The sequence below is a fragment of the Electrophorus electricus genome, chromosome 24, assembly GCF_041902795.1.
Source record: "Electrophorus electricus isolate QZ-2024a chromosome 24, ASM4190279v1, whole genome shotgun sequence".
Taxonomy (NCBI): Eukaryota; Metazoa; Chordata; class Actinopteri; order Gymnotiformes; family Gymnotidae; genus Electrophorus; species Electrophorus electricus.
The window spans coordinates 13,970,374-13,995,211 of record NC_137520.1 but is presented as its reverse complement, the minus strand read 5'-3'; the positions used below and the strand labels follow the sequence as shown (position 1 = coordinate 13,995,211).

Sequence of the window (24,838 nt, the reverse complement as noted above, 5' to 3'; positions counted from 1 at the left end):
CACATACACACACATACACACACACACACACACACACACACACACATACACGATAATAATAATCTGCAACCCACGACTGAAACTGGCTTTAAAAAAAACCTTTATTCCATGTTAGTTTATGACAAATTAATTCATTAAACTAGATAAGATTATATTTCGTGAAGTTTCACAAGGACAAGCGTGTGAAAATGATTCATCGGAATGTTTGGTCACTGTACTTTTTGACAGAGTTATTAATCTAACCATGTATGTCCTAAAATGAATTTAGTTTAGAGCTAAATTCACGTAGCAAAGGCTTTTAACGGTGCATAACGAAGTACCGCGTTCATGAATGACTTCCACATTGCATGTCTTGGACTGCAGTTTCACTTCCCCGGGGTACAGCGCTCAGTAGCAGCTCAAGGGCCACAATAAAAGAGCGTGACATTTGACCAAGTTTCAAATGAGGAAATTAATGTATTACGCTCAGGTTTCTAGGAATGTCAAAATATCTATATACAATGCTGGAAATTTTACCAAACCCATGCACTGATTTAAAGGAGTAATCCAGTCCACTTTACAATGAAAGATCTCTCATTCGCAAATGCGTCATCAAATTCCTGTATGAGACGCTTTCTCAAGACCAATGACAAGTTAATCTATTATGCAAATGAGGTGCAGTCCCCCTCCGAAGTGGGTAGATTTGGGTTACGTTTACTGATAAACGTGATATACACTAATCATTACTATTATATGTTGGTACAATTCATTTAAGAAATCACTCACTTCCCCCCACTTTCATATTAGGGTTAAGGCTTCTGAAATGAAGTTAATAATATGCCCGTCAAAAGCGACTAACCCATCAAATGTGCTCATGAGCAAAGGGACAATTTTTCGATTTTCCTTTCATATTCAGAAGTGTAATTTGTGTTAAACATCAACCACAATTACTTCGTGCATTTATTTTACATCATCTCAAAGGGGACGCCATGACTATGGGAGGTTTCAGGTTATTAAAATTGTTAGTAGGATAGCAGTCACAGTTGCCTTTAAGCATCTCATAGTCTGCCACACAGCCTGTATTCAGAGCCACTCATAATCTGCTCTTTCAAAAAGATCGAATGATGCTTTAGTTCAGCCAATTCTGCACCTTGTGGTCTAGTTTATTTGGAGCCAAGAGATTGCTCCATGTACCCTGCAAAAACGCAATGGCCAATTCAAGAAATTAATGAGTAGTATAGGCAATATGTCATTTTCTGCTAAAACAGTACTGTGATGAATTGTATTACCTATAGGCCTACAAACTTGTCGTGTCACCAAATCTAATCAACTTCGCTGCACTAAGATAAAAAAAATCTTATGCCTGAAAATGTTCTAACCTATATATTTTTCCCAACTACAGTTGCCAACGTTCGGCAAACTTTTACATGTTTATAAACATAAGAAGCACAACAAACTTGAATGTGAATTTACCTTTCTTTCCACAAAGGATGTTTTTACACATCCTTGGTGAATGTCGATTCAGAAGGTAGAGGATATAGTTAATGCTGATTTCTTTTCTCTACACTCAGTGATAAAATTCATGTAGGCTGTTTAATGATTATCTTGTAGTCGTCCTTATTTTAAACAAAAAACGAAAGTAGCAGCTGTCCTACGGCAGCTCAGTGATTAAAGTGGAAGCCTACCTGCAGTTTGGGAAACTCCTCTGTTGACTCACCGTCCTTATAAATAAGGTGAGCATACCACTACCAATACAGCTATCGAGGTGCTTAGAAGAAAAAGGATAAACATAACAGGCATTTGGTTTTATCAAGTTTTATTCATAGAAATATGGATGTATTTAGGCAATGTGCACTCTTCGCTGCGTTGTTCACGTTCACGTGCATACATGGAGCTCCGGCACGCGCTAAAACGGAGGTTAGCTACATTAATGGCAGGACATTGTCTATCTCGCTCAATGAAAAGGCACGATATTTGTATAAAGAGGTGCGTATTCTACAATATTTTTACAGGCTCAAGAATGTTCCAAAAATAAATTATTGTAACAATTTAAAGGAATATAAGATTTTGAATACAAATCAATAGTTTTCTCTCTTCAGATTGAGATCCCAAGTGTTATAGCTGAAGTCAGCGATCCTCCACTGATGATCCGACCTGAGGATCGGTGTGATCCTGAGAGCCTTCGCACGAATGCAGAGGTAAGAAGGCTTATAATTCCATGCTATATGTTATGCTGGCAATGACATACTTGGAAATGTAAAGCAATTTAAAGCACCACTCAAATGAAGAATGGGCATACCCGTTAACCATCATCGTTCTCACCCTGTTCATAAATACACAGCTAAAAGTCAGACATTGTGCAGCTATGAAAGTGACCTCAGTAAAACTTCAGGTTTCCTATCAAACCAGTAAGTGTGTCATTTAACTGATTATTTTCATCTGTTTGATTTATTCTAGCCTTGCCTGTTAAGGATCACTCTTGCTTTGAAAAACTACAGCAGGATCTTTGGGGATAATGGATTCTTTAATGGGGAAAATACAGATTGCAGCAAGTGGAGAACCAATGCTACAGCTGTGGCTGAAGTAATTAAACAACTACTGGTTACACTGCAGGTATGTACATCTATTTTTAAAAATAAACATTTAAACATGGGTATGGTTAGGCTTTGATGATAAAGGTAGACTTTACTAAGAATATTTCCAATATGTCCTCATTCTGATTAAAGGGTTAAGATATCAACTGTTATAAATTTAGTGTTGTCTGTTAATCAAAAGCCATTTTCCAGTCTGTTTTTTAAGTGTTGGCATTTGGTGGTTGCATAGACCTGGAACTATATATTATATTTGTATGTCCATGGAACTGCTGCTTTGTCCTTGCTAACTTTAATATCTGGCCCACAGGAACCATGGGACACTCCTGTTCCCTTGAATCTGCCTCAGTGGATGACTGAAGAGTACCTGTGCCGTGACAGTGCAGACCGACTGTACTCCTTCTCCATAGTGGTCGCTCGGGTCTTCAGCTTTTTGGGTTCGCGTCCTCAAATGGCCTAAAAGAATTTCCTTCAAGTAAAGTAATGTAATTCAGGATCATGTTGGTCAAAATATATACTCAACTACTACATTTTGAAGAAACGTTCTCATAATTACAATTTGTGGCTATAATGATAGCGAAGCATATACATTACATTCATGTGTTTATGTTTTACGTGATGTATTTATTAACTTATTTACTATTTATACTATACTATTTATTGTTATTTATTAAGGCATATATGTGGTATATTTTGAATAAACTGAATTACAGTATGTTACAATGTAACTTTTCTGAATATATTCTGTGATATAAAATAAATAATGTACAAGCCTCTGTTATTGCTTCTTACCTCAGTGCTGAATATTATTACTCCGCAAAGGAAATATGACGCCAGACAGAAGAACCGCATCCGCACACTAGAGTGGTGCACCCATGAGGAAACGACATGATCACTGTCACTGAATTTCCCAATCTGAAATCAAAGACTGTTTGTAAAATAGAGGGAAGGTGTGTTTTCCTGAAACATTCCCGTTACTCTGAATGGCTTCCTGATAATAATTAATTGAAAACATTATATATGCATATTCAAATTTTGGTGGTTTGTTTATGCATTTGTTTACGTAAGCCCTAATTATCTGGGGAGCGACACTGACAAAATCTTAGGAAGAACAGAACAGCGTTTAGGTTACTGCAGCATTCAGGCAGCCGTCAGTCACCGAGTCATCATGAGCTGCTTCCTTTTTCCTCTTTGTGACAATATTCCGAGCTGCGGAAATGGAAATCCTGCCGATAGGTATTTTACGTGGCAATGATGGACACAAAATGCAAATGAAGACAACTGCATAGGTTACGGATCTGCGTACGAGGCGCAACGGTTAGAAATTGCAATTCAATTAAACGTATTAAACATTACACTTTACAAAACAAGGGACGCTTCACGACAAAAACAGCAGAGGATCCTAAGTCCGGGTGGAGCCGCACAGGGTAATTCACGATTTCCTGGTTACAGTCAAGGTGGGTGGCTGTCATATGACAACAATCTTGAGTAAGTAATTAATACGGGTTTTCTTACTTTTATTAATTCGTTCTGACATGATGATTAGACAGCTTGTTTTGTTTTAAAGTATGCTTGCCATGCGTAAATATGTGGTGCACCACACAAAAGCATTATAAGGGTGTAGGCAGCCTGGATATGGAGAATGGCTAGCTTAGCTTGGATACCTTTACGCTTAGGTAACCTAGCTACCTAGCCATCTCCCGGCTACATCAGGTTCTAGTTGGCTGGTAGAACTGTTAATAGTTGTCGTATTTGATAACAGATACGTTATAATACCTAACCTAACTAGCCTAGCTAGCTCCAAATCTTTGTTGTTTCTGAAGAGCTAACGCTAGCAAACTAGCTTAACCCCGCTAACTCTACGGCTTATAGCGTATATTCAAGTTATAAGGGAAAAAAAGTTTTATTGTCCCAAGTATGACACTTAATACAACTGTAATCTCGAACGCGTAATGATCTGAGCACTTAAATACCGCCCGTAAACACACTTAAAGCTCATGTAAACGCCTCCCTTCTTCTTTCAGTTTTTGTTTTGCGAAATGAACGTGGGCGTGGCTCACAGTGAGGTGAACCCCAACACGCGGGTCATGAACAGCCGCGGGGTGTGGCTCACCTACCTGCTGCTCACCGTCGTGCTGCACGTCGTGCTGCTCAGCGTTCCTTTCCTCAGTGTGGCGCTAGTGTGGACCTTAACAAACGTGATTCACAATCTGGTGAGTCAATGCAGGATGAAGACGTTTCAAATAGAAGATGTGCGTAGATAGCGAAAGTCACACAATGTGGATATACGTACTTGTACTTTACATGGGTATTTTCTTTCAGACAGTCAGTCATTAATTCTTATTAGGAGATAGGAAATTAATCACTGAGGAAAAGTGTATATTCCTGTGCATTCACTCGTTAGTCATGGTCGTGTAATTGAAGAAGGAAGTTTAAAAAAACAAAACAAATTCAAATGATTTTGGTTTTTACTCTCATTAAAACCTTCTCTGTCCAGCCTGTAGTGCAATGCTGACTGTTTTATTTCCCAGGCGATGTATGTGTTCCTGCACACAGTCAAAGGGACCCCGTTTGAGACGCCAGACCAGGGTAAAGCACGTTTGCTCACTCACTGGGAACAAATGGACTATGGTGTCCAGTTCACGTCATCAAGAAAATTCCTCACCATTTCACCCATAGTGCTGTGAGTAAAACACTGGCGTCAGTGTCCTAAGCAACCAGATCCCATGAACAGCTTGATTTATGTAAGAAATTCATGAAGCATGCTGGGAGCTGGTGTGTGATTGAGGATCATATCTGTTGATTTAATTTGTCTTACACGGCTCTCTTTACCAAACCGATATGCTGAAAATAACTGATTTGTTTTCAAGGCATTTCCTTTAGGGGCCATTATTTTTCATTTATGGGTGCTTGTTTGAATACAGTTTTCTTTGCTATTATGTCATTTGTTCTCCAATAGGTACATCCTGGCCAGCTTTTACACCAAATACGATGCCACCCATTTCCTGATTAATACGGTCTCCCTCATAAGTGTTCTTCTCCCAAAGCTGCCTCAGTTCCATGGTGTACGTCTGTTTGGGATCAATAAGTACTGATGCAACACAACCGACATGGAGAGATAAAGGGAAGCATGGAAGAGGAAAGTTTTATTCCGGCCTCTAATTTCATTCCTTTTCTTCTTCAACGACCGTAAAGAACCTACATTCTTACACTGTTTGTGAAAAGGACTTGTGGTTTTATTTTGCTTTTATATAATTATTGTTATTTAAAAATATTTTGTCCCATTTTATTGTTCAGAATTTTTTTGGGTAATGTGATGAAAGCAGAGGGCCATGTTGCAGCCCTTCATCACAAATGGTGTCAGATGTTTGATGGTATTGCTAGTCCATGAGGCCCAGGGTACGCTTGCTGTAGAGCAGTGTGAGGGGGACTGTCACCTCCTGAGGGGGAGGGCAGGATGATGGAGACCATCACTCAGGAAGACGACTAGGTTTGAGACTGGCTATGGTTTCTGTCCTCGGCCTTTGCTTCAGAGATATTCCACATTGTGAGTTCACTTCACGGCAGGTTAAATGAGTCCCAATAAACCTCACTGCTGGCAGTGTGCTTTTCTATTGGAGAAAATGGTTGTCTTTATTTTTAACTACACCCATCTCCAAAGTTGTGAGTGATCGGAAGTCATACTTCAATGTGACTTCAAAATGATTAAGAGGAACATTAATGAAATAATTAAAAAACTAAACTTCACTTCTTCTTTTTTTAACCAGTAGATGAATCCATTAAAATGATTGACTCTCTGTTCTGGGAAACCTCTGATAAATGCTGATATTCCAGTTATTTTTGAAGTGCCTTATCCTTTAATAATAATAATGATGATGATGATGATGATGATGATAATTTTTATTATTATTATTATTATTGTGTTTTTAATGGCAAAAATCAGAAAGGAAATACAATAATTTATTAACAGGAAATAATAAAAAATGCATTATTGGTATTAGTTATTATTAATGCAAATAATTATCAATAAATAATAATAATAGTGCATTTTATTATGTATTCTTGCATTTCTTTTTTTTGGCATTAAAAACATGGAGAGCATCTTAAACTGATGAAGTGAATCATTATGGAAAAAACTTAGTAGGAGACTGGAGCAATGCCAGTTTTAAACCAGTTTAAGATAATCTTGTGATGTCACGTGTAAACAAACTACACTCGATTTTGATAGCATAGCAGTGATCCATCTGGCTGCTTACATGTTAGTAAACAACTAAATGGCTAACAATATTTCAGTATTTAAAATTTACATTTTTAAAAACAGAAAAGGTAGGTTGTTACTAAATGTACTAAATACCACCTTATAATACAAGAAGTGCCAAATCTATAGACTATATGCAAATTTGTAGTGATTTAGTCAACATCTTAAATTAAAGCTTTCTTGATTTGATTTGCAGTGTTTGATTTGCAGTTTTTGATACACTACTCAGTCAGGGCACATGTTTATGCTTTTTTAGAACATTTTGAGGTGCATTGACAGAGATTAGAGGATCAATCTTTAAGTCCCCTGACATTAATTTCTAAAAGGACCCCCTACAAAAGACTCCAGTTTTGTTACTGCATGCAGAACAAAGGTTTGTTTTTAGATGCACTCAGGGATTTGGGATATTTGAGCAGTCTGTTGTTTCTCACATACTTAAAAGTGACTCTTATAAAAACTGCAAATAAAAGGTATGTATTTGGTGAATCAGAATTTTTAGGTACACATTACACCTCAAAGAAACAGTAATCTGCATTTCTTGGTCACTACAGCATGTTACTGCTTTGCTTCTGGTTACAGAGGAACACACTGTAATGAAGAATAAACAAAATGGAACAATCTAAAAATGTTAGAAACACAGACGGTTCCCCCTAATTTTCCTCCCTACTCTAATATTCCATGTTTGCTTAGCAACCCTCAACAAAGCTTATGTATTTGTATGTTTCTTTTGGTTTTGTGTTATTACAAAAAATGTTTGCTTATTATTAAATAAATGTTTGGATTAGTAGTTGTTACCATAATATAAGTATTTTAGTCCCTTAGATGGTTATCTATTTTCACATAGCAATAATGTGCTGCTGTATACAGACTTTTTAATAATTATGGAGGATTTCAACGGTTAGTTATATTCATTCTTGTGTGGACATTATAGTGTGAACAGTAGACAGTAAGTAGGGTACATTATAAATTTTCTATTAGAAACTTTTATATTTTCATTACTTATGTATTGTCTGTTGTGAAAAAAGCAAAAAGAAAACTTTGATGTTCATTAAAGTTTAATGTATTTTTATTGTGCCTAATAATTAAAAGTGTACTCAGCAAAACTGATGGTATAATTTGCTACGTTAACAAATGTGAAATACCATCACCTTGTTCTATTATTTAATAAGTTTACTTTATAGTAATCAAAGAGTCCAAAGTCAGGTGTTTACTACGAGGACCTGCTGACTGGTTATTAATACAGGAATCCTCAGAATCAATAAGAGTGGGAGTGACCATATAGGAGGAAGCCTGACACGCCCACACACGATTCAGTTCTGTGGTACATGTGTGGGGGATCACAGATATACTTCTGGATTACTTGTGTAGACCCACCTGTATGTCCTGGGGAAATCCAAGCATTTTACATGCGGCCCACGCTGGGGCTAGCCTGGTACTACCTACATACCAATGACTGTAGGGGAATCCCCCCTGCTGTCTCTACTGCGTGTGTGTCCCCCTAGTGTGGCTGGAGTCAGGTCGCTTTATGTATCAGGGAAGAGAATGGCATGAGGAAAATGAGTTCCCTCCTACCACATTTGCCTAGTATGCGAAACAAACATCTATTTATCAGGGAACTACATGCAAATGTCATCTTACTCTGCTAGACTACTGAAGAATCCTGCCCAGGCGATGTGAGACCACTGAGGGCAGCAATACAAGCAGAATTTGCATCATGCAGGAGCTAGCAAAGCTCACAAGGAAGTGAATCTGCAGTTTTGAATCTCAGCTAGAAGGAAAACACAAACCGCAGAGGGGGCAGAGTAGAGTACAAAGGAGACACTGTGAGACATTTCTGCTTTCTCACTGTTCTTGAGCTTCAGGCTGTGAACAGATCTCACTCTGACTGGGAAGGCTCCCATTACCGCACCATTTGAATAGAGATCTAGGGTTAGCCCAGCTGGTCACCATCGTCAATAGACATTGATATCTGGTTGAATGCAAGTTGTCATGTGGACATACCAACATTAAATTGTGATGTATGGTGACCAAAACCAACAATGTCAACATACAGACATGACATTCCAACATTTTTAGATGTTAATAGTTTGTTGACTGGAAGTCATGGTGTTATAAAACAAAAACCCAACATCTGACCAATATTCTACATTTAGTAAAAATTAAACATCCAGTAAGCATGGAGTTTTGTTGTATTTATCATCATAGTTCAGATTGTTATCCATGTACAATTGTATTTGCTACTCCATGCAATTGTGATAGATTTTATTAAGTTTAATCTAATGGGTTCTAATCCAAAATGAATGAAGCGGACATAGACCTGGAAACAATGGGATTTTGAGAACCAGTCCACAACCGAAAAAGGATACATAACACATTTGTTTGGGATTCATTATTAATTTATTTTATACCTATTGCTTGACTACTTTTTTCAGAAATATTGTTTGGTAGCTGGTGGACCTACTTTGTTTCTGTATTAAAAACAGATCCCTCAGCGCTGCGTGTTGTTACTGCACCTGGTAAATGAATCTATAGCAAAGTTACCAAAACACAGTGGCTCCACCAACTGACAAGTAAGAGGACTGAAAAAGATCAGCTTCATAACTGAATCCCAAACCACCATGCAGTTGATTTTTTTTTTTTTTTTTTTTTTGGCATTCTTCAAAATCTTTTTCAGCTTCATGTTGCTGATTAAAATTTTGTTTGCAGCTTTTTCCACTTCATTAATTTTGGAGCAGCACACTTCTGATAAAGTGCTCGTCTCAGGCAAAGGTGGGGCTAATTTGGATTACCTACAGTAATGGAATAGCACTGTGTGGGTAAAAACTTGAACTAGCACTTTAAGTTGGTTAAATAAAACCTCTCAAATGTCACAGTTTACTGCAGTTTAACATATACAGTAATGACTGCATGTCATGACATAGTGTAATAATTATCCACCATGTGTTTAACATTCAAACGTCCAACCAGAGCTCCTAGGTATGATCAATTGTGTAACGGTTTCGTTACGGCTATGACCTCATATGCTCTACCAACTGAGCTACTGGACCCCCTCATGGACCAGAAATTATTGTTATTGTGCATTTGTAAAACCCAGACTGACCTTCTACAGATCACTGCAATGCTTCCCTGTGACACGTTGCACCCATGGTTTCTTTCTTTCTGACAGAGCTACTATCCACAAATAAAATATCATTAAATAATGCAAAAAGTTTAATGTCACAACCAATATCATCACTAGACTTCAACCTAAATAAAAATTTGTTTGAGATTTTATTTAGGTTACATTGTGCGACCTTTAGGCTGCATGGTGCGCCATGAAAATGCAGCTGTTAGATAAATGCCAAGCTACACAAGTATCAAGCCTGTCTGACTGACTTCATGGGCAGTCCAGAACCTTTGATAATATAGACAATCACATTGCTACTGGAGTACATGCAAGCAGGCCAGCTGTTAGTGAACGTGGGATTGTTGCAAATAAAATAGATACAGGGTTGCTTTGCCAGCCTGCGCCTAGACCCAAGGTAGCACAGTTAACACCAGCTCTTTTCCCTGGCTGCTTTGGCAAATGGATGTTGGTGATCAGCCAGATGCCTCCGAGAGGGATGTGCCTGTGGTTGAGCCTTTATGGTAGAGCCGGCGAGATCCCCCACTGCTCAGTCTGAGACTTAAGACTGCTTGTCTGTTATTATTTCCTCACCTGCAAGGTTAAAGTAAAGCAGTTATCATTTTTCTGTCTTTTGGTGTTCTGCATTTGGGTCAAACATCCTCTAACACATGATGGCCTACCCACATATTCTGGGCTGCTGATGGCTTAGATTAACCTCCTAGCATGAAAAACCATTAAGATGTTTTTGGCTTTTGAAGTCTGGTCACATTAGCTATGACGTTACACTTTTTGCATTATTAAGTGGCATCAACCTAAGTTTATCCTACCAATTTATTATACAGCATCTGGAACCTGGTGTCATCATTCCATCCCTTAGTCAACAATCATTTTCACATTTCACATTTCCTTCAGGATAAAATTCTCATGGAATTTCTATACTGTGCACAAGATATAAAATACCACATTTAGGGGCTCCGCAAAAAGCTACTTACACAAATGATAGAAATGTTCAGAAAGTTGTGAACAGTGGTTAAGGTACTTGACTCATAATCCAGGTTGCCAGTTCATGCCCTGCCATTGCCACTGTTAGACCCCTGAGCAAGGCCCTTAACCCCCTTAATTGTGCAAATTGTACTCAGTCATAAGATATGTTATAAATATAAATGAATTATTGTAGAAGAAAGATTATAGGAATAGCCTATATTCCTGTCTCACACCATTCCTCACTAATTGTTGGTTACTTTTTATCTAGTCTAACCCTGGATTTAATTAGCTACCTGTCATGGACGGTGACTGTGAGCAAAGGTAAGAAAATATATAAATTAATTTTGGCCATGATAACATTAGTTTATTAGTTTACATTTTTATATGGGACCTATCGAACAAGCATTGTCAGCAATGGATTTTGGTGCCATTTTCCATGTAGGTTAAAGTTTGACTTTTGACTTTGACTTTGATTGCATTGCAAGATTAACCAGAATGCTGTAAAGGTTTGGACTACATACATAAAATTAAATGAAATATAGCTAGCATAAACAGTGAAAGGAATAAAATCACTGTTTTCCCAATCTTGATGAGCCATAGTAGATAGCAAAAGTCCAGTGAATCACCACAGCAGTCCTGTTTGCTCGGGTCACCTCCGAGTCGACTGCAGCTGTTGGCAGTCCAGGGTTGATGGTTCTATATAACCTTAAAATTATGTGGTTGTTAAATTAAGGCATTAATGTAGGTTAATTAATCATTAACTAATTATCATAAGGGTTGGAGGATTTTAATATCTGCCTTCGGGTCATTTTGTTCCACTCCAGCATTGAAGCACAACCATCCAGGTGGCAGCATAATCAGGTATGCATCTAAAGTGCAGCCAAATGCACAGGTTTGAAGTTATCTGTCCAGTTAGTTGTTTATGTCTCTGCTCATTTCACTTTATGTATCTCTCACAATAGCTTTTATTTTGTGCATTTCTATTAGCCTAATTTTAATAGATTTAGTCTTTTGAATGCAGTAGCAAGCTAGCAAATAAGGGACATTTTTCTCAGGAAATTACATGAATTTAATATTTAGTGTAACCTCTAAACATCTGATGGTTCTGGTGGTAGAAAACAAACTTTTATTCTAGGATCTTTTTCTCTAAGAGCTTTTACTTGGCGCTCAAGATTTTCCATGTTAGCTAACTAAGTTAGTTTGTATGGAGTTGTAGCATAGAGTGAGTGTACAGCCTTAGTTCAGAGCAAGAGTCAAGAGGCTTTTTACTGTCATTTCAACTACAGCTTACCAGTGAAATGAAATAATGTTCCTCCAGGACCGACATGCAACACAGAAGAAGAACATAAGTGCAGACAATAAATCTGAAAATACAGATAAAATAGAGAGCAACACAGACCAATACACCAAGTGGATGTGCAAAGGATGTACCATATTGTTAAATGGAATACAGTTCAAAATTTGTTTATCAGTCGCTGGGAGTTGAGGAATCTGATGACATGGGGGAAGAAACGAGAACCTCTGATGATCTTTTCAGTTGTCTTCACTATGCAGGGTCTTGCAGTCTGAGATGGAGCAATGACCCAAACCAGGCAGTGAAGCAGCTGCTAAACATGCTGTAGAATATGGTGAGGATGGGGATGAGATGTTCTTTCTTCTGCCTCTTCAAGATGTAGAGTTGCTGCTGGGCTTTCTTGGCTATAAAGCTGGTATCAATGGTCCAGGTTCTCTGCTAGATGGAGACCAAGGAACTAGGTGCTTGTAACGATTTCCACAGAAGAGCCATTGATTTTGATTGGAGAGTGATCATCTTGTGTTTTCCTGAAGTCAACCACTATGTTTTTTACTTTATTCACATTCAGAGACAGGTTGTTGACTTTACACAAGTCAGTTAGCTGCTGCACCTCCTCTCAGTATGCTGACTCGTCATCCCTGCTGAAACCCACCACAGTCATGTCATCAGCAAACTTGATGTTCTCCAGAGTTCATCTGTATTAGCGCCACTCTTAGGCAGTATTTCTTAGGCAGTAATTCAACTAGACCTAATTCAACGAACCCACTTGCACTATGTAGCTTAAGGCTAACATCAGAGAATTACTGCTAAGAGAGGAGCTAACACAGTTGAATTCTGGAGAATTCCCAGAAGATTTGAAGTAAGAGGGAAAAAATGGCTGTTGCTAGCATGCCACTGAGACTTTCTGCGGTGCGTGCTCTAGGGATGGTGAAACCTTGGCAGGACAAAAAAAGAGTGTAACTGCATCTAAAGATAATAGAACTAATTTTATGTTAGAGAGCTGTTAGCTCTCTGAGTGAAGACACCAGTGGTTTTCTGGGTTTTCGCCATGACGTACCTTAGCCATGCTCAAACCTGCAATGTTTTTCTTTTTACTTTGAAAATAGCCAGCTTAAAGTAATTGCTTACAAGGGCCCTGTACATCATTGTGCAAGAGCATTGAGTGTTTACAAGTTTCATTCTTACTGATTTAACCAGCCATTACTACCTGGAATTAGAATCTGTACAATCTTTCTGAGCAATCTTTCTGGGCCCCTGAGCAAGGTGCTTCTGTGGAAATGGTTGAACTAGTCTTTTTTTTTCTAATTACTGGACAGAATAAATATTAATATTGGGGATCTGAACTGTAACTTTATGATGATAATTTGTTTCTGTGCATTAGAATTTCATTAAAAATGCTTGGGAAATCTGTGAGGACATCCGCACCATGGGGAAATGTTCTGGGAATGCATAAAAGGTGTGGAGGACCAAGGAGGAAAAGCAGAAACAGGTAAAAGCATACCTGTAGTAAATTTTCACTAATTTGTGGTGTTTCAATCTCAGTGTGACTTGGATCGCTATCTTAATATGCATAGCATGTTATACAACTACTTTAAAAACAAAAGACTTAAAGAGTTCATTTGTCTTTTGATACAGGGTTGTATGAGTAGCTTCTGAACAGATGTTACCTGGAGGAGATGACCGGCCATGAACGCCCTGCTGACGGAGCTGAGCAGCAGGCCACAGCAGCACAGCTGAACAGGGACAGCAAAAAGCAAAACACATTCAAACCGCAAACCCGTACACCCCATAAGTACGCGACTAGCAATCAAAGGGTTGCCAGTTAAAGCCCCACCACTGCCAAGCTGCCACTGGCCCCCTATGCAAGACCCTTATCCCTCAATTGCTCAAATTGTATTCAGTCATAATTGTAAGTGGCTTTGGATACAAGCATCAGTCATATTCCATAAATGTAAGTTCCGTTGGTTATATTTTGTTTTACTGGAATGCTTAACTTGCTCCTGTGCAGATCAGATGACACATGCTAACACGTGCTGTGGCCGGACAGCTCAGTGGTTTACACCACTGACCTGCCCAGAGGGCAAGTGTGGGAAAATATTTTCTATAATAAAAGGTTACATTGATAACAAATTGGACATCTATCATTTATCCACTAGATTCCAGTTTCACTTTTAAAGTGCTCAGAGATTTTAAAATCCTAGCTTTCCTTTTATTTTTAAAAATGACTCATGGCAACATTTTTCTTTGAAGTTGGAATGTAATGACGGAGCTTGATATTAACCTAACATTGGTTCTTGACAGATATCAGACTTGATTTCCAACCAAAATTAAACAACCTGTGGTGAGAAGGGCCCTAAACCATGCTGTTTTAAGGAATGGGAGTTTGTGCATGTGCACTTAGAACTGAATTGAACCTTCTTAGAAGAGCCTGATGTGTGACCATGTTGATACCTATGAAAGAATTGCTGATGTGTATTGAAACGCACAAAAATAAAGTGTTCATAGTGTTTTGAAAAACTGAAATCAGATGCTAATTTGTGCATACTCCAAAACAAACATGGAAAATGCTCATACTGTCTAAAATTGGCCCCATTTCTCAAACATATAACAGCATTATGAGTTATGAAGACACTCAGACATGTTCACTCTGCAAACCTCATGATCCCTGCGCTAGTGCATTTAGGTGAATTTACTTCATACAGCAACACAAACAGCTTCTAAAGTCTGTAAGAATATAGTTAAATGCTGCTTTGCTTGAAGTAATTCAAAGGACTTCAAAATGGGGATGAGGGGAAAAACAACTAAATCAAGCCTGCAGGGCTCTATAAGGAGAGGAAAGGGGAACGTGCATTGACTAAGAAACAGAATAAAGATGAGCGCACGCACACACACAAAGCAGTTTATCTGTTAACTGAGCAGCCAGACAGTTGCGTTCACGCCTGAGTTTTGAAACCACATCATCTTTTTGGTGTCGTTCTTCTTCTGTAATATCCTTTGAAGAGGACTTACTGCCACCTGGCGCCCAGCCTACGGTAAAAAACTACCGTAAAAAAGCCACCAGCCAATCCAATCAAACAAACCAAGACCCACCCCCCCAAAAAACAGCATCCACCAATCAAACTAACAAATACAAAAATAAATAAATAAACAAATAATAACAAAAGGCACACGTTTGTATATTTTTTTTTATATTTTCATTTTTATCCATAAAAAATACAAATATAGTCTATTATTTTGACTCTGTGCTGTAAAAATTATTTATCTAATGGAATTTATTGCCTATATAAAGAAAAAACCCTCAAACTGAGGCCTATGCAAGCCACAACAACTTAAGCTCGCATCCGATCATAAAGCAAAAGAAGAATCATATATTAATAATTAATAAATCTCATCGACCATCAAGTTTAACATCAGCAGGTGTGACGATGAATGTCTTCATGTTATCCAAATGTGGCTTATGAGGAAAGGAAATCCACAAGTAATTTTTCTGGGGGGGAAACAGTAAAATGGTCAGGACAGTGCTGAGGGTCTGGGAGGTTGTGAATTTGTTGTTGCATTCTTATGCCACAACTTAACCTTGATTTCAGCTTCTTAGACAGTATAAATATGGCCTAGTTCATTCACATTCTGTCTCTATATTCACGGCCTGGCCGCTTGCAAGACTGAGTAAGATCAGATCAGCTCCTCTGCGCCTGGCTTTACGTCTTTCTTTTCGTGTTATTCCATGGTGAAATGCGTTCTGCCTTCACATCCTCGTCAGTCTCCCATCCTTCATCATCTTCCTCATCCGTGGCGAACAGCTCATCCTCGAAGAAGGAGCCCCCCAGCCCGTACTCCTGTGCATGTACAGACACTTCGTTGGACATCAGGTGAGGAGAGCCCTCCACGAAGTCGGCAAACCTGAGCCCATGGCCCCCATAGCCGTCAAAGTAAAAGGTGAAAGTAAAAACAGTGTCACCTTAAGTTAATCAGCTCATTGCAAGAGTTCCAAGAAACCTTTATGAGACCAATGCAAAGCAAAAACCTTTGACTACAAACCGAACAAATGCTTCGATTAAATCAAATGAATGGCAGGTAAAGTCACTGCATGTGTGTTTGTCGGACTCTCCCACCTCTTGGGAGACTGCAGTCTGGACACGGTTTTCCAGGTGCTGAAATCAGGGCTGCTGCAGAGTCTCCTCAGCTCATCCAGGGCTTTCTGTGTCTCCACTTCCGCCTGCTTCTGGTACTCCTCCTCCGTAAGCAGCTGTCGAGGCTCCGGTTTCCAACGCAACTTTGGCTTCAGTTTCCTCCGGAATAGAAAGATGGGAATACAGGCCCATCAAAAATCAGAACATTAGACTTGTTTCCAGAAAGATGAACCCAACCAAAGTCAGACTAATTTTACACAAAGATGAACCCAACTAAGATCAGACCCATTTATATAGATGGACTCAACCAAAATCAGATTATTTAACAGAAAGTTGAACCCACTTGAAATCACTCATTTATGGAAAAACTGACCCATTAAATTGGGCTTGTTTACAGAAAGATGAACTTGTTCCAAATTGCTTGGATTACAGCATCAGTGGCATTTACCAACAGCAGTGAGTTTTTAATTCTTTGTTTTTTTTAAAAACCCTCTTCTTCATGTACACAACGGGGGACAAAAATAGACAAATAAGGCAATGTACTATGGCAGATGCTGGACTAAGACAATTTGTAGATTGGCAACAGGACCCATGAGTGGATTTCATATGATACTCACTGATAGAGTGAAAATGCCATGCACACTGCACACTCTATGTTCTTGGAACAAAAAGCAGCCACCATGAGTGCTAGCGCCACCTGCTGGATCTGAATGCCAGCATATATCAGCAACAAGCCAAACAACTGCAGCGTCCAGGACAGGATGTTGATACTCCGCTCTTCCTCCAGGGGGCCATGGCGGTAACACACTGCAAAGCTGATGAACCCTACAATAGTAGCATAGCCTAGAGAAATACAAACAGTGCATGAAAACGTCCACTGTTATAAACAGAAATTTAATGTGATGTATTTTTTATATTTAGGACCATTACTGTTTGTTCTTTACAGTGTATTTTAATATAAAAAAAATATGAAGCTCTACATTAAATGTTTTTTCTTCCTTTTCTGATGGACAAAACTGGTCAGATGTTTTTAACAAAGCTGTTAATGTAAACTTTGAAGAGATGGATGGAATAGAAAACTGAAAAAATGTCACCTGTAATTCCATCACACATTACATTTAAGCACAGAGCTAGTGAGTTTTAAAGTGCTTTTTGAATATGGGTATTCCGCATGCACAGAGAGCTCTGGATTAACTGTGTCCAAGTCACAGCACAGTTCTACTTAGTTTGTCATATTTGCCTTCATGTAATGTATTAAGATTATAATCTGACTGAGTTCATACATTTATAACACAAATATAAATTATTAGCTATAACACCCACCTACTGGCCTGCAGAATTTAGAGCTGCACCTAAACTCTGCAGGGTAGCAGATCGCCTGGAGCCCAGGTTGGCTCTCCTGCTACAACGATCATGCACAATTACCTCAACCGTTGGTATTCTGGTGTGTACAACTATCAATCCCAGTAAGATGTATAGCTGTTTCTCTCATTATCTACCTATCCCCTAAAATCTTTCACTAGTATATAGTCAAAAGTGTGGACACCCCTCCAAATTAGGTTCCAGTGTTTCAGCCACACCCATTGCTAAAACATGCCTAAAATCAAGCACAGCCAAGCCCATGCAATCCCCATAGTCAAATACTGGTAGTAGAACAGTCAATACTGAAGACTTTAGACACAGCACTATCATAGCATGCCACTCTGCCACAAGTCAGTTTATGAAACTCTGTACCTGCTAGATCTGCCTTAATAAATTCTAAGAGCTTATGTTGTGAAGTGGAAGCATGACAAACAACCAAAAAGCTGTGGACCACGCAAAAGCACAGGAGGTAAAAATCCCATCCTCTCTTCTGTCATGCACTACAGAGTTCCAAAGTGCCTCTGGAAGAAACATCACAGTGAAGAAATTTGTGTTGGAAGCTTCATGAAATGGCTTTCAATAAGAGAGCAGCTGCACATAAGCCTAAGATCACTATACACAATTCCAAGCATCCAGCTACTGGACTCTGGAGGAGTGGGACCATGGTCTATGGAGTGGCAGGAGAACTCTACCTACTGAAGTAAAAGGATAATGGCCTGGAGCTCATTTTCAGGGTTTAGGACACTTAGTTCCAGTGAAGAGTAATGTTAATGCTACTGCACACATTTTAGACAATCATATACTTCCAACTTTGTGACAGCTATCTGCCCTTTTCTGTTCTAGCATGTCTGTGCCACTGTGCACAAAGGGAGGTTCATAAACACACGGTTTGACAAGTTTGGAGTCAAAGAGCTCTAGCAACCTACACACAGCCCTGACCTCAACCCCACAGAACATCTTTGCATGAACTGGAGCATCAACTGTGAGCCAGGCCTTCTCATCCAACATCAGCACTCGACCTCACAAATGCTCTTTTAACTGAATGGTATACAACTCCCACAATTATATAATGAGCTTAATTAGATGTGATGGTCAGGTGTCCACATACTTTTGGCCATATAGGATATTTTAATAGATATTCCCCTTTGTCCACCACAGCATCATCAGGCAGTGTGTGTAATGGCCTTACCTACTGCTAGGTGCCAGTGCTCTTTGAGGATAAGCTGCAGGTTCTTAAATACTAACTGAATCACGTACAGGGAGAACGACCAGCCTCCCGCCATCAGCACATAGAAAGGGCTTTTCTGCAGGACACATTCATCGGGAAAGCACCCACAAACACATTCTCCATAAAAACATAAGCACCCTTTTTAAACACAATGACAAGACTTCAAGGTTCACATGCTGATAACTATCCACAGACTAACATGAATGAATGAAGCTAATGTACATTTAAAAAAGATACAGCTGGACGTTGTGCTTTAGTTCCTACCTTTGGCAAAAACCTGCCCAGGACGAAGATGAGGATGATGAGGGAGGCTATCATGCCTGTACTGATTCCCGCTGAGTAGTAGAATACTGGACTCCTGTAAAACAAAACAACCAGGTCTAGCAACTGCAATTACAACATGGGCAGTCACTCCGAGAGGAGTGCTAACTTTGAAAAACCATGCTGATGCCCAATGTGCTGGAAGCCTCAAAAGGCCTGCACTAGCAGAGACAGCATGGCCAAGGAAGAACATGCTGGCAGAGTAACAGGAAGGTGAAGATGAGGCAGTTTATATGTGATGATAATAAACGTGGAGTGTAATTACCTGCTCAGCATATCTGCAAAGAAGAAGAGTAAGGTTCCTGCCAGGAACACCAAGAAGAGGTAGATGTCGAAATCTACACGTGACAAGAAGACACGATATTAATGGATTTGTCTTCCTTTTTTTCTAACTGAATGTGGTAAGATTTTCGCACAGAAGGGAAAAAAGTACTTCACACTTACTTCGACTAGGTTTTACTGTGTAAAATGTGCTGGAATCTGCAGGGTCCACACGAAAACAGGTCTTTGGATTGAAGAGGTTAACGCTCACAGTGGTTTCATTAGTCTGTTCACGGATGAAATATTGCACCAAGGACCAGAAACTAAAGTACTCGAGTTCCTGAAGCTCCTTCTCATTCTTCACAACAGTGACCTTCAGCTGACTGGAACTCCATACTTTCACCTATCAATTACATACAAATGGGTTACCTTGTCATAAAATAACCAAAATATATAATCAACTAAAATGTCGGTGAAGACGGAAAGAATCTTACCTGGATTCTTGTCCAGGTCTCCCTCCAGCCGGGAACTGGAATTTGATTAACGTAGCAAAAGTGTTGTGATCCCTGAACCACGACCTCCTGTCCATCCTTGACATCAATTATGCCGCGAGTGGCACCTACACACAAAAAGGGAGGCTGAGTTTTTATAAAACTAAAGGAACAGGTCTATGCAACTAGCTAGTTTGACGGATACATTTACACCAAATTTAAGACGAGCATAGAATTAAAAAACTCTAAATCATAAACTAGAAAATGAACAGCATTAACTGGATAGTTAGTTCTAATTAGTTATAGTTATTTATAGTTAGGCTAGCTAACAAACACCCAACCTCTCCGTGTGTCGCATTAACTACACTCAGATCAATAACTTTCCTTAATGTCTGCTAGCTGTCAAACAGACCGTCACTACAATAATTATTAAAGATATTTAGAACAATTTTACCTAATGAACGCTCAAAAAAGTGAAGGAAAACCAAAACAAAAACTACGAGGATTCTTGCCCTGCCTTTAGCAAAATTTAACGATTCTCTCAGTTTCATGTATCCCGCCATGATGGACTCCACTCACTTCTTCGCCAAACTTTTCAACCACAGCGGGCGCTACCGTAACCTGCTCTAGTCCGCCACCTACAGATCTGTAGCATCTACGTGAGCTTGACAAAAATAACTGCAGACTTCGAATCGTTTACTAATTGTATTTAAAACTTGAAAATAGTCTACAGGTACAAACTGTCAGTTACAAAATAAGTGTTACTTCATTAAACATCAACTCACCAACTTTTTAAAACCATAATTATTATATGCAAAGCAAGTAGTGATTACATCAGCACAGTATTCCGTGTAGGTTGCTGTGTACTACTTCATGAATACTGCACATATTACGCACCTTGTTTGGCAAACATACTTTTCATGTTTATAACATTAACAGTTTGATCACAAACATGTAAAACAAATCATTTTATCATGGGTAACAGTTTTGCTTTGAGATGGTGAAGCTAGACAGAGGCTCTCTAGGCTGTAAAGGGGCTATACCACAGTGTTGGACACACCATCCCGTTTTGTGTCATCAGTGAACTTCACTAGTATCAGCCAAGATATTTAGAATTTACCATAAAAAAGCTTGACTTATGGGACAAATCTCAGCTCCTCTTTCAGAAAAACAGGGTTCTAAATTATTTTTAATGAATTTATCTAATCAATTCTCATTATAATCCAGCCTGATGCTGATACTACACTTTGTGATAACTGACCCCGAGTTTCTGTTTTGTGTGGGAGCACTTCCTGCTTTGACTCGTGTCTTCCTCTCTATACCTTTCCTGTTTCTAAATCATTCCCCAGCCATTTCCCAGAATAGCTACTAGACACTGTATCCTAAATCTCCACTGACATACACGTAGACCTTGGACCCTGAAGCTGTCTCTTTTTTTGCCTCTGACCCATCAAATCAATACTTTTGATTAAAACAAAGAACACTGATAAACAAACAAACAAACAAAAACACTCATGCAACAACAACATTCTTATTTTAATCACATAAACAAGGCACAAAAGGTCAGATTACTCATACAATGAAATACTTGAATGCAATTTTCTTTTCAAATATAATGTATTTAATTAGAGCATTAAAAGTAGAACATTTATGAACAGTGGCGATAAATGAAAAGGGCACAGTTCTGTCAACTCATGGGCATTCCTCCTTGGAATTCTGCATAGAATGTGCCAGCTGCAGTTAAAGGGATGCAATATCCCACTGTCAGGTTTTGAAGTCCTAACATTAGACACTTCCAGCTGTAGCGCAGAGCCTTCCCCACATTCTAGAAAACAGAGAGAGTGTAAGTGCTATACTGTATGAAAAAGAGGTAGATGAAACAGGTACTTATGAAGTCATAAACAGGATGCAGGGGAACGTTCTGGAGGGACGTTTCCGCTTGCTCACAATGGTAAACCTGCATGGGGCTTGCATACGTGCATCCCCACTCTGAAAATCTAAATAAACCGTCCCCACTGTGACATTACAGATACTGAGAAGCTTGAACTGAAAATGGCATTAGGCCTGTATACAAAAAAGAAACAGCACCAAGAGAGGACAGCTGATGTCAGAGGCACATGGAACACACGACTGTTCTGGGACAAGCACAGACAGTGGAAGTCTCCATCTCCCTCTGACCTCTGCAGAAAGCTCTGTGGTATGGAAAAAGTCCTCCAACACCCTCCACCCAAAAATAACCAAAAACCTTCACTTAATCACGTTTATGAACAGTGATCCCATTGTAAAGTCAAACTAACGTTGAATCAACAAGCTTACTTACAACCCGAAGCACTCATTTATAAATATTAAGACCACTTTTAATATAAAAGAAACTTCACTACCTTTTGGAATTAAAATCGCATTTTATTTGACACTATAGATATTTTGATTTTCTGTACCAGTAATAAGGTTAATAAACAAACAGGGACTAAATTTCTTTTTTTTTTTTTGTCACTTCAGAAAACCTTATTTTTAAATAAATTGATCCACTGTATTTTTTTATACGTTAATGAAATTAAGCCCGTTTGTGCTTCCAGCTCATGACAGGCAAATGGGCTCACAAGATAGGATCACGTAGATTAATTTAAGTGCAGTATATAAAAATCCACAAATTATTTAGCACAATGCCGTACTGAAGGGGAAAATTCCTGATCGTCCCTGTAGCATCACTTAATACATCTGGTTTTTCAACTACGGCCAGGCACGTCAGTTTGAATATTCAAGTAAACTTGCCTTTTTGCATTTATTGTATTTCTTTTTCCTCTTAGACTTCTTTTCCTCCGCCTTCTGTCGGCTACCATTCTCCTCCAAACGCACATAGTTCTTGGGCACAAAGGCAAAAGGCACTGTTCTTGTCCGTTTCTCCTCGGCTAAATCTCCGTGCTCCGTTTGCTCGGTTGTCTGTGATGGATAACCGACATCGACCTGCCGCTTATATCGCGCACTGCTGAACTCACGGCCTTCATTTAATGCTTCTTTGCTAGCGAATAGACAAACCGTTGGTATCTGCACATTGATGACAGATTTAAGCTTCATTATTCTTTTCAGGTAGTTGTCTTGTGAGGCCGACAAACCTTTGACCGTCAGTGGGAGGCTTTTACTGGATCCTTTTACTTTTTTGAACGTCTTGACTCTGAAGGCGTCTGGCTTCTCTGTGTTGGCCCAGACAACAAACGGCTCCGGATGCACCTAACAATCACATATGTCTAGCGCATTTGGCCCGACACTTTAACACTGTCCAGCAATAGGCGTGGCACAATTATTTTTACATAATGGGTCTTACAAAGAAAAAGTCAGAATGGTAGGCTTTTCATTTATTGATTGACTTTGAGCTGTTGCTGGGAGCTACTAAATATTACCAGCTAAGAAGCAAGAACACTAAATTGCCAATTATTGATCACTTTAGACTTGAAATTTAATAGTTTCATAAAATGAGCGAAAAAACGCATTAGGTTATTAGTCATAATTATTTAGATGGAACTCATCGTCAGCTACAATTTTCATGATCGTCCAGCAATGTTTGTGTCTTTAACTTATGTAAACTGATTTTATTTTTTGTCTCCAACACACTTGACATTCGACTGAATGTGGCCCAAAAATGGGTTTGACACCCCTAAGCTAAACTATTCAGAGATCACCAGATATGTTTGTACTAATTTCTTAGCGGGTATTTGCCCATTTTTGCCTAGAGAATACTAAAGCATACAGTATTGGCACTGTTCCATTTCTCCCTACAGGTAAGCTTGAGAGAGCTTTTCACCTGACCCACTGTAACCTACATGTGGCCTCCATCACTCTCTGTATAGGACAGTGTTGTGTGATCAGTGTGCTCCGTCTCATTTGTGCACTCCTTTCCCCCTGTATCCTATTCTCTGCTTTACATTTTAAATTCATAATTCATGTAAAATCATATTTTATGTCTGTTGGTGAACATATATATACTGTTTACAGTGTAATTATGGCATGAATACAGGAAAATACAAAATACTTTAAAATAGAATAAACACATAAAATATGTTATCAGTGAATGTGTAGATATAACATTTAACACAGGTTTGTCTGAATATTTTAATTGTACCAATAGAAAGGTTCCAAAATTACTTTGTATACAGTAATGTTACAATAATGTACATTAAAATTAATACTGAGATATGGTAGCAACAATACATTGTTAAAAAAGATGGATCATATTTTAAGATCCATTCAGGCATATATCTAGATAATATCTAATGGTTTACTATCACAGCTGTAATTACCAGGGACCATGTAGTCATAAGAAAGAGATGATCACATAGCTACTCTACTATTTTATTTTTGATGTTTCACAAATAAAATTTACTTCTTTCTGTCTTCTTGGTAGGTTGCCTACATAAGCAATGAATCATCATGTCAATTAATATATGGGTCTCAGTGGAAGCTCTATACAGTAAGCTGCGAATGAAAAGTTCTCTGGCTCTGTATGTTGTGTGGAATAAGAAAGTAATCTGGTTAATGGCTGGTGTTTATGATTTATTGTTTATACTATAACTTATTTTAAGTTAAATAAAATATTGTGTTCACATTTTAAAATAGGATAAACAATACTTTAATATATGAAACATTTTCATATTTTAAATCTAGATAGTATAATAACACAGTATTCATATAATTTCACACATTTTAATGAAGTAAATTGAATTCAAGTAACTAAATTAATGGAAATTATACAGATCTGGTTTGAAACCAATCCAGATCTGAAATAAGCATTACAGATCTGGCCCACATTTGGGCCGTATTGGTAAAGAAACCTGTGAC

At 38.6% G+C, this 24,838-nt stretch overlaps 3 protein-coding genes across 4 annotated transcripts; 2 read left to right on the top strand and 1 right to left on the bottom strand.

Moving 5' to 3' along the window:
• The first annotated feature begins 2,100 nt into the window (after nucleotides 1-2,100).
• LOC113587240 (interleukin-23 subunit alpha-like) lies at nucleotides 2,101-3,035 on the top strand. Its single transcript, XM_081707189.1, has 3 exons — nucleotides 2,101-2,177; nucleotides 2,437-2,592; nucleotides 2,881-3,035. Exons 1-3 carry the CDS (start codon nucleotides 2,124-2,126, stop codon nucleotides 3,028-3,030), a joined length of 360 nt encoding a protein of 119 aa, XP_081563315.1. The 5' UTR covers nucleotides 2,101-2,123; the 3' UTR covers nucleotides 3,031-3,035.
• A 758-nt stretch (nucleotides 3,036-3,793) lies between these two features.
• ormdl2 (ORMDL sphingolipid biosynthesis regulator 2) lies at nucleotides 3,794-7,017 on the top strand. Of its 2 annotated transcripts, none has more exons than XM_027025839.3 (4): nucleotides 3,794-4,027; nucleotides 4,595-4,783; nucleotides 5,102-5,253; nucleotides 5,530-7,017. In XM_027025839.3, the coding sequence occupies exons 2-4, from the start codon at nucleotides 4,610-4,612 to the stop codon at nucleotides 5,663-5,665; spliced, it is 462 nt and encodes a 153-aa protein (XP_026881640.1). In that variant the 5' UTR covers nucleotides 3,794-4,027; nucleotides 4,595-4,609; the 3' UTR covers nucleotides 5,666-7,017. The 2 variants fall into 2 exon arrangements, with proteins under 2 accessions (XP_026881640.1, XP_026881638.1); XM_027025837.3 differs by having other exon boundaries at nucleotides 3,797-4,058.
• Nucleotides 7,018-15,391: 8,374 nt separating this feature from the next.
• nemp1 (nuclear envelope integral membrane protein 1) lies at nucleotides 15,392-23,239 on the bottom strand. Its single transcript, XM_027025834.3, has 10 exons — nucleotides 22,778-23,239; nucleotides 20,460-21,830; nucleotides 20,009-20,133; nucleotides 19,698-19,917; nucleotides 19,519-19,591; nucleotides 19,197-19,290; nucleotides 18,894-19,008; nucleotides 16,960-17,185; nucleotides 16,325-16,501; nucleotides 15,392-16,112 (listed from the first exon to the last, which is right to left on the bottom strand). Exons 2-10 carry the CDS (start codon nucleotides 20,566-20,568, stop codon nucleotides 15,911-15,913), a joined length of 1,341 nt encoding a protein of 446 aa, XP_026881635.2. The 5' UTR covers nucleotides 20,569-21,830; nucleotides 22,778-23,239; the 3' UTR covers nucleotides 15,392-15,910.
• Nucleotides 23,240-24,838: the final 1,599 nt, after the last annotated feature.

Bases quoted from the DNA above. Each gene is read 5' to 3' on its own strand.
- LOC113587240 (XM_081707189.1), top strand. From the start codon at position 2,124: ATGATCCGACCTGAGGATCGGTGTGATCCTGAGAGCCTTCGCACGAAT. The intron at 2,178-2,436 runs GTAAGAAGGCTT...GATTTATTCTAG, and splicing joins GCCTTCGCACGAATGCAGAG to CCTTGCCTGTTAAGGATCAC. The intron at 2,593-2,880 runs GTATGTACATCT...TCTGGCCCACAG, and splicing joins AACTACTGGTTACACTGCAG to GAACCATGGGACACTCCTGT.
- ormdl2 (XM_027025839.3), top strand. From the start codon at position 4,610: ATGAACGTGGGCGTGGCTCACAGTGAGGTGAACCCCAACACGCGGGTC. The intron at 4,784-5,101 runs GTGAGTCAATGC...TTTATTTCCCAG, and splicing joins CAAACGTGATTCACAATCTG to GCGATGTATGTGTTCCTGCA. The intron at 5,254-5,529 runs GTGAGTAAAACA...GTTCTCCAATAG, and splicing joins ACCATTTCACCCATAGTGCT to GTACATCCTGGCCAGCTTTT.
- nemp1 (XM_027025834.3), bottom strand. From the start codon at position 20,568: ATGGCGGGATACATGAAACTGAGAGAATCGTTAAATTTTGCTAAAGGC. The intron at 20,134-20,459 runs GTAAAATTGTTC...TTTTGTGTGTAG, and splicing joins CTTTTTTGAGCGTTCATTAG to GTGCCACTCGCGGCATAATT. The intron at 19,592-19,697 runs GTAAGTGTGAAG...TGTCACGTGTAG, and splicing joins CACAGTAAAACCTAGTCGAA to ATTTCGACATCTACCTCTTC.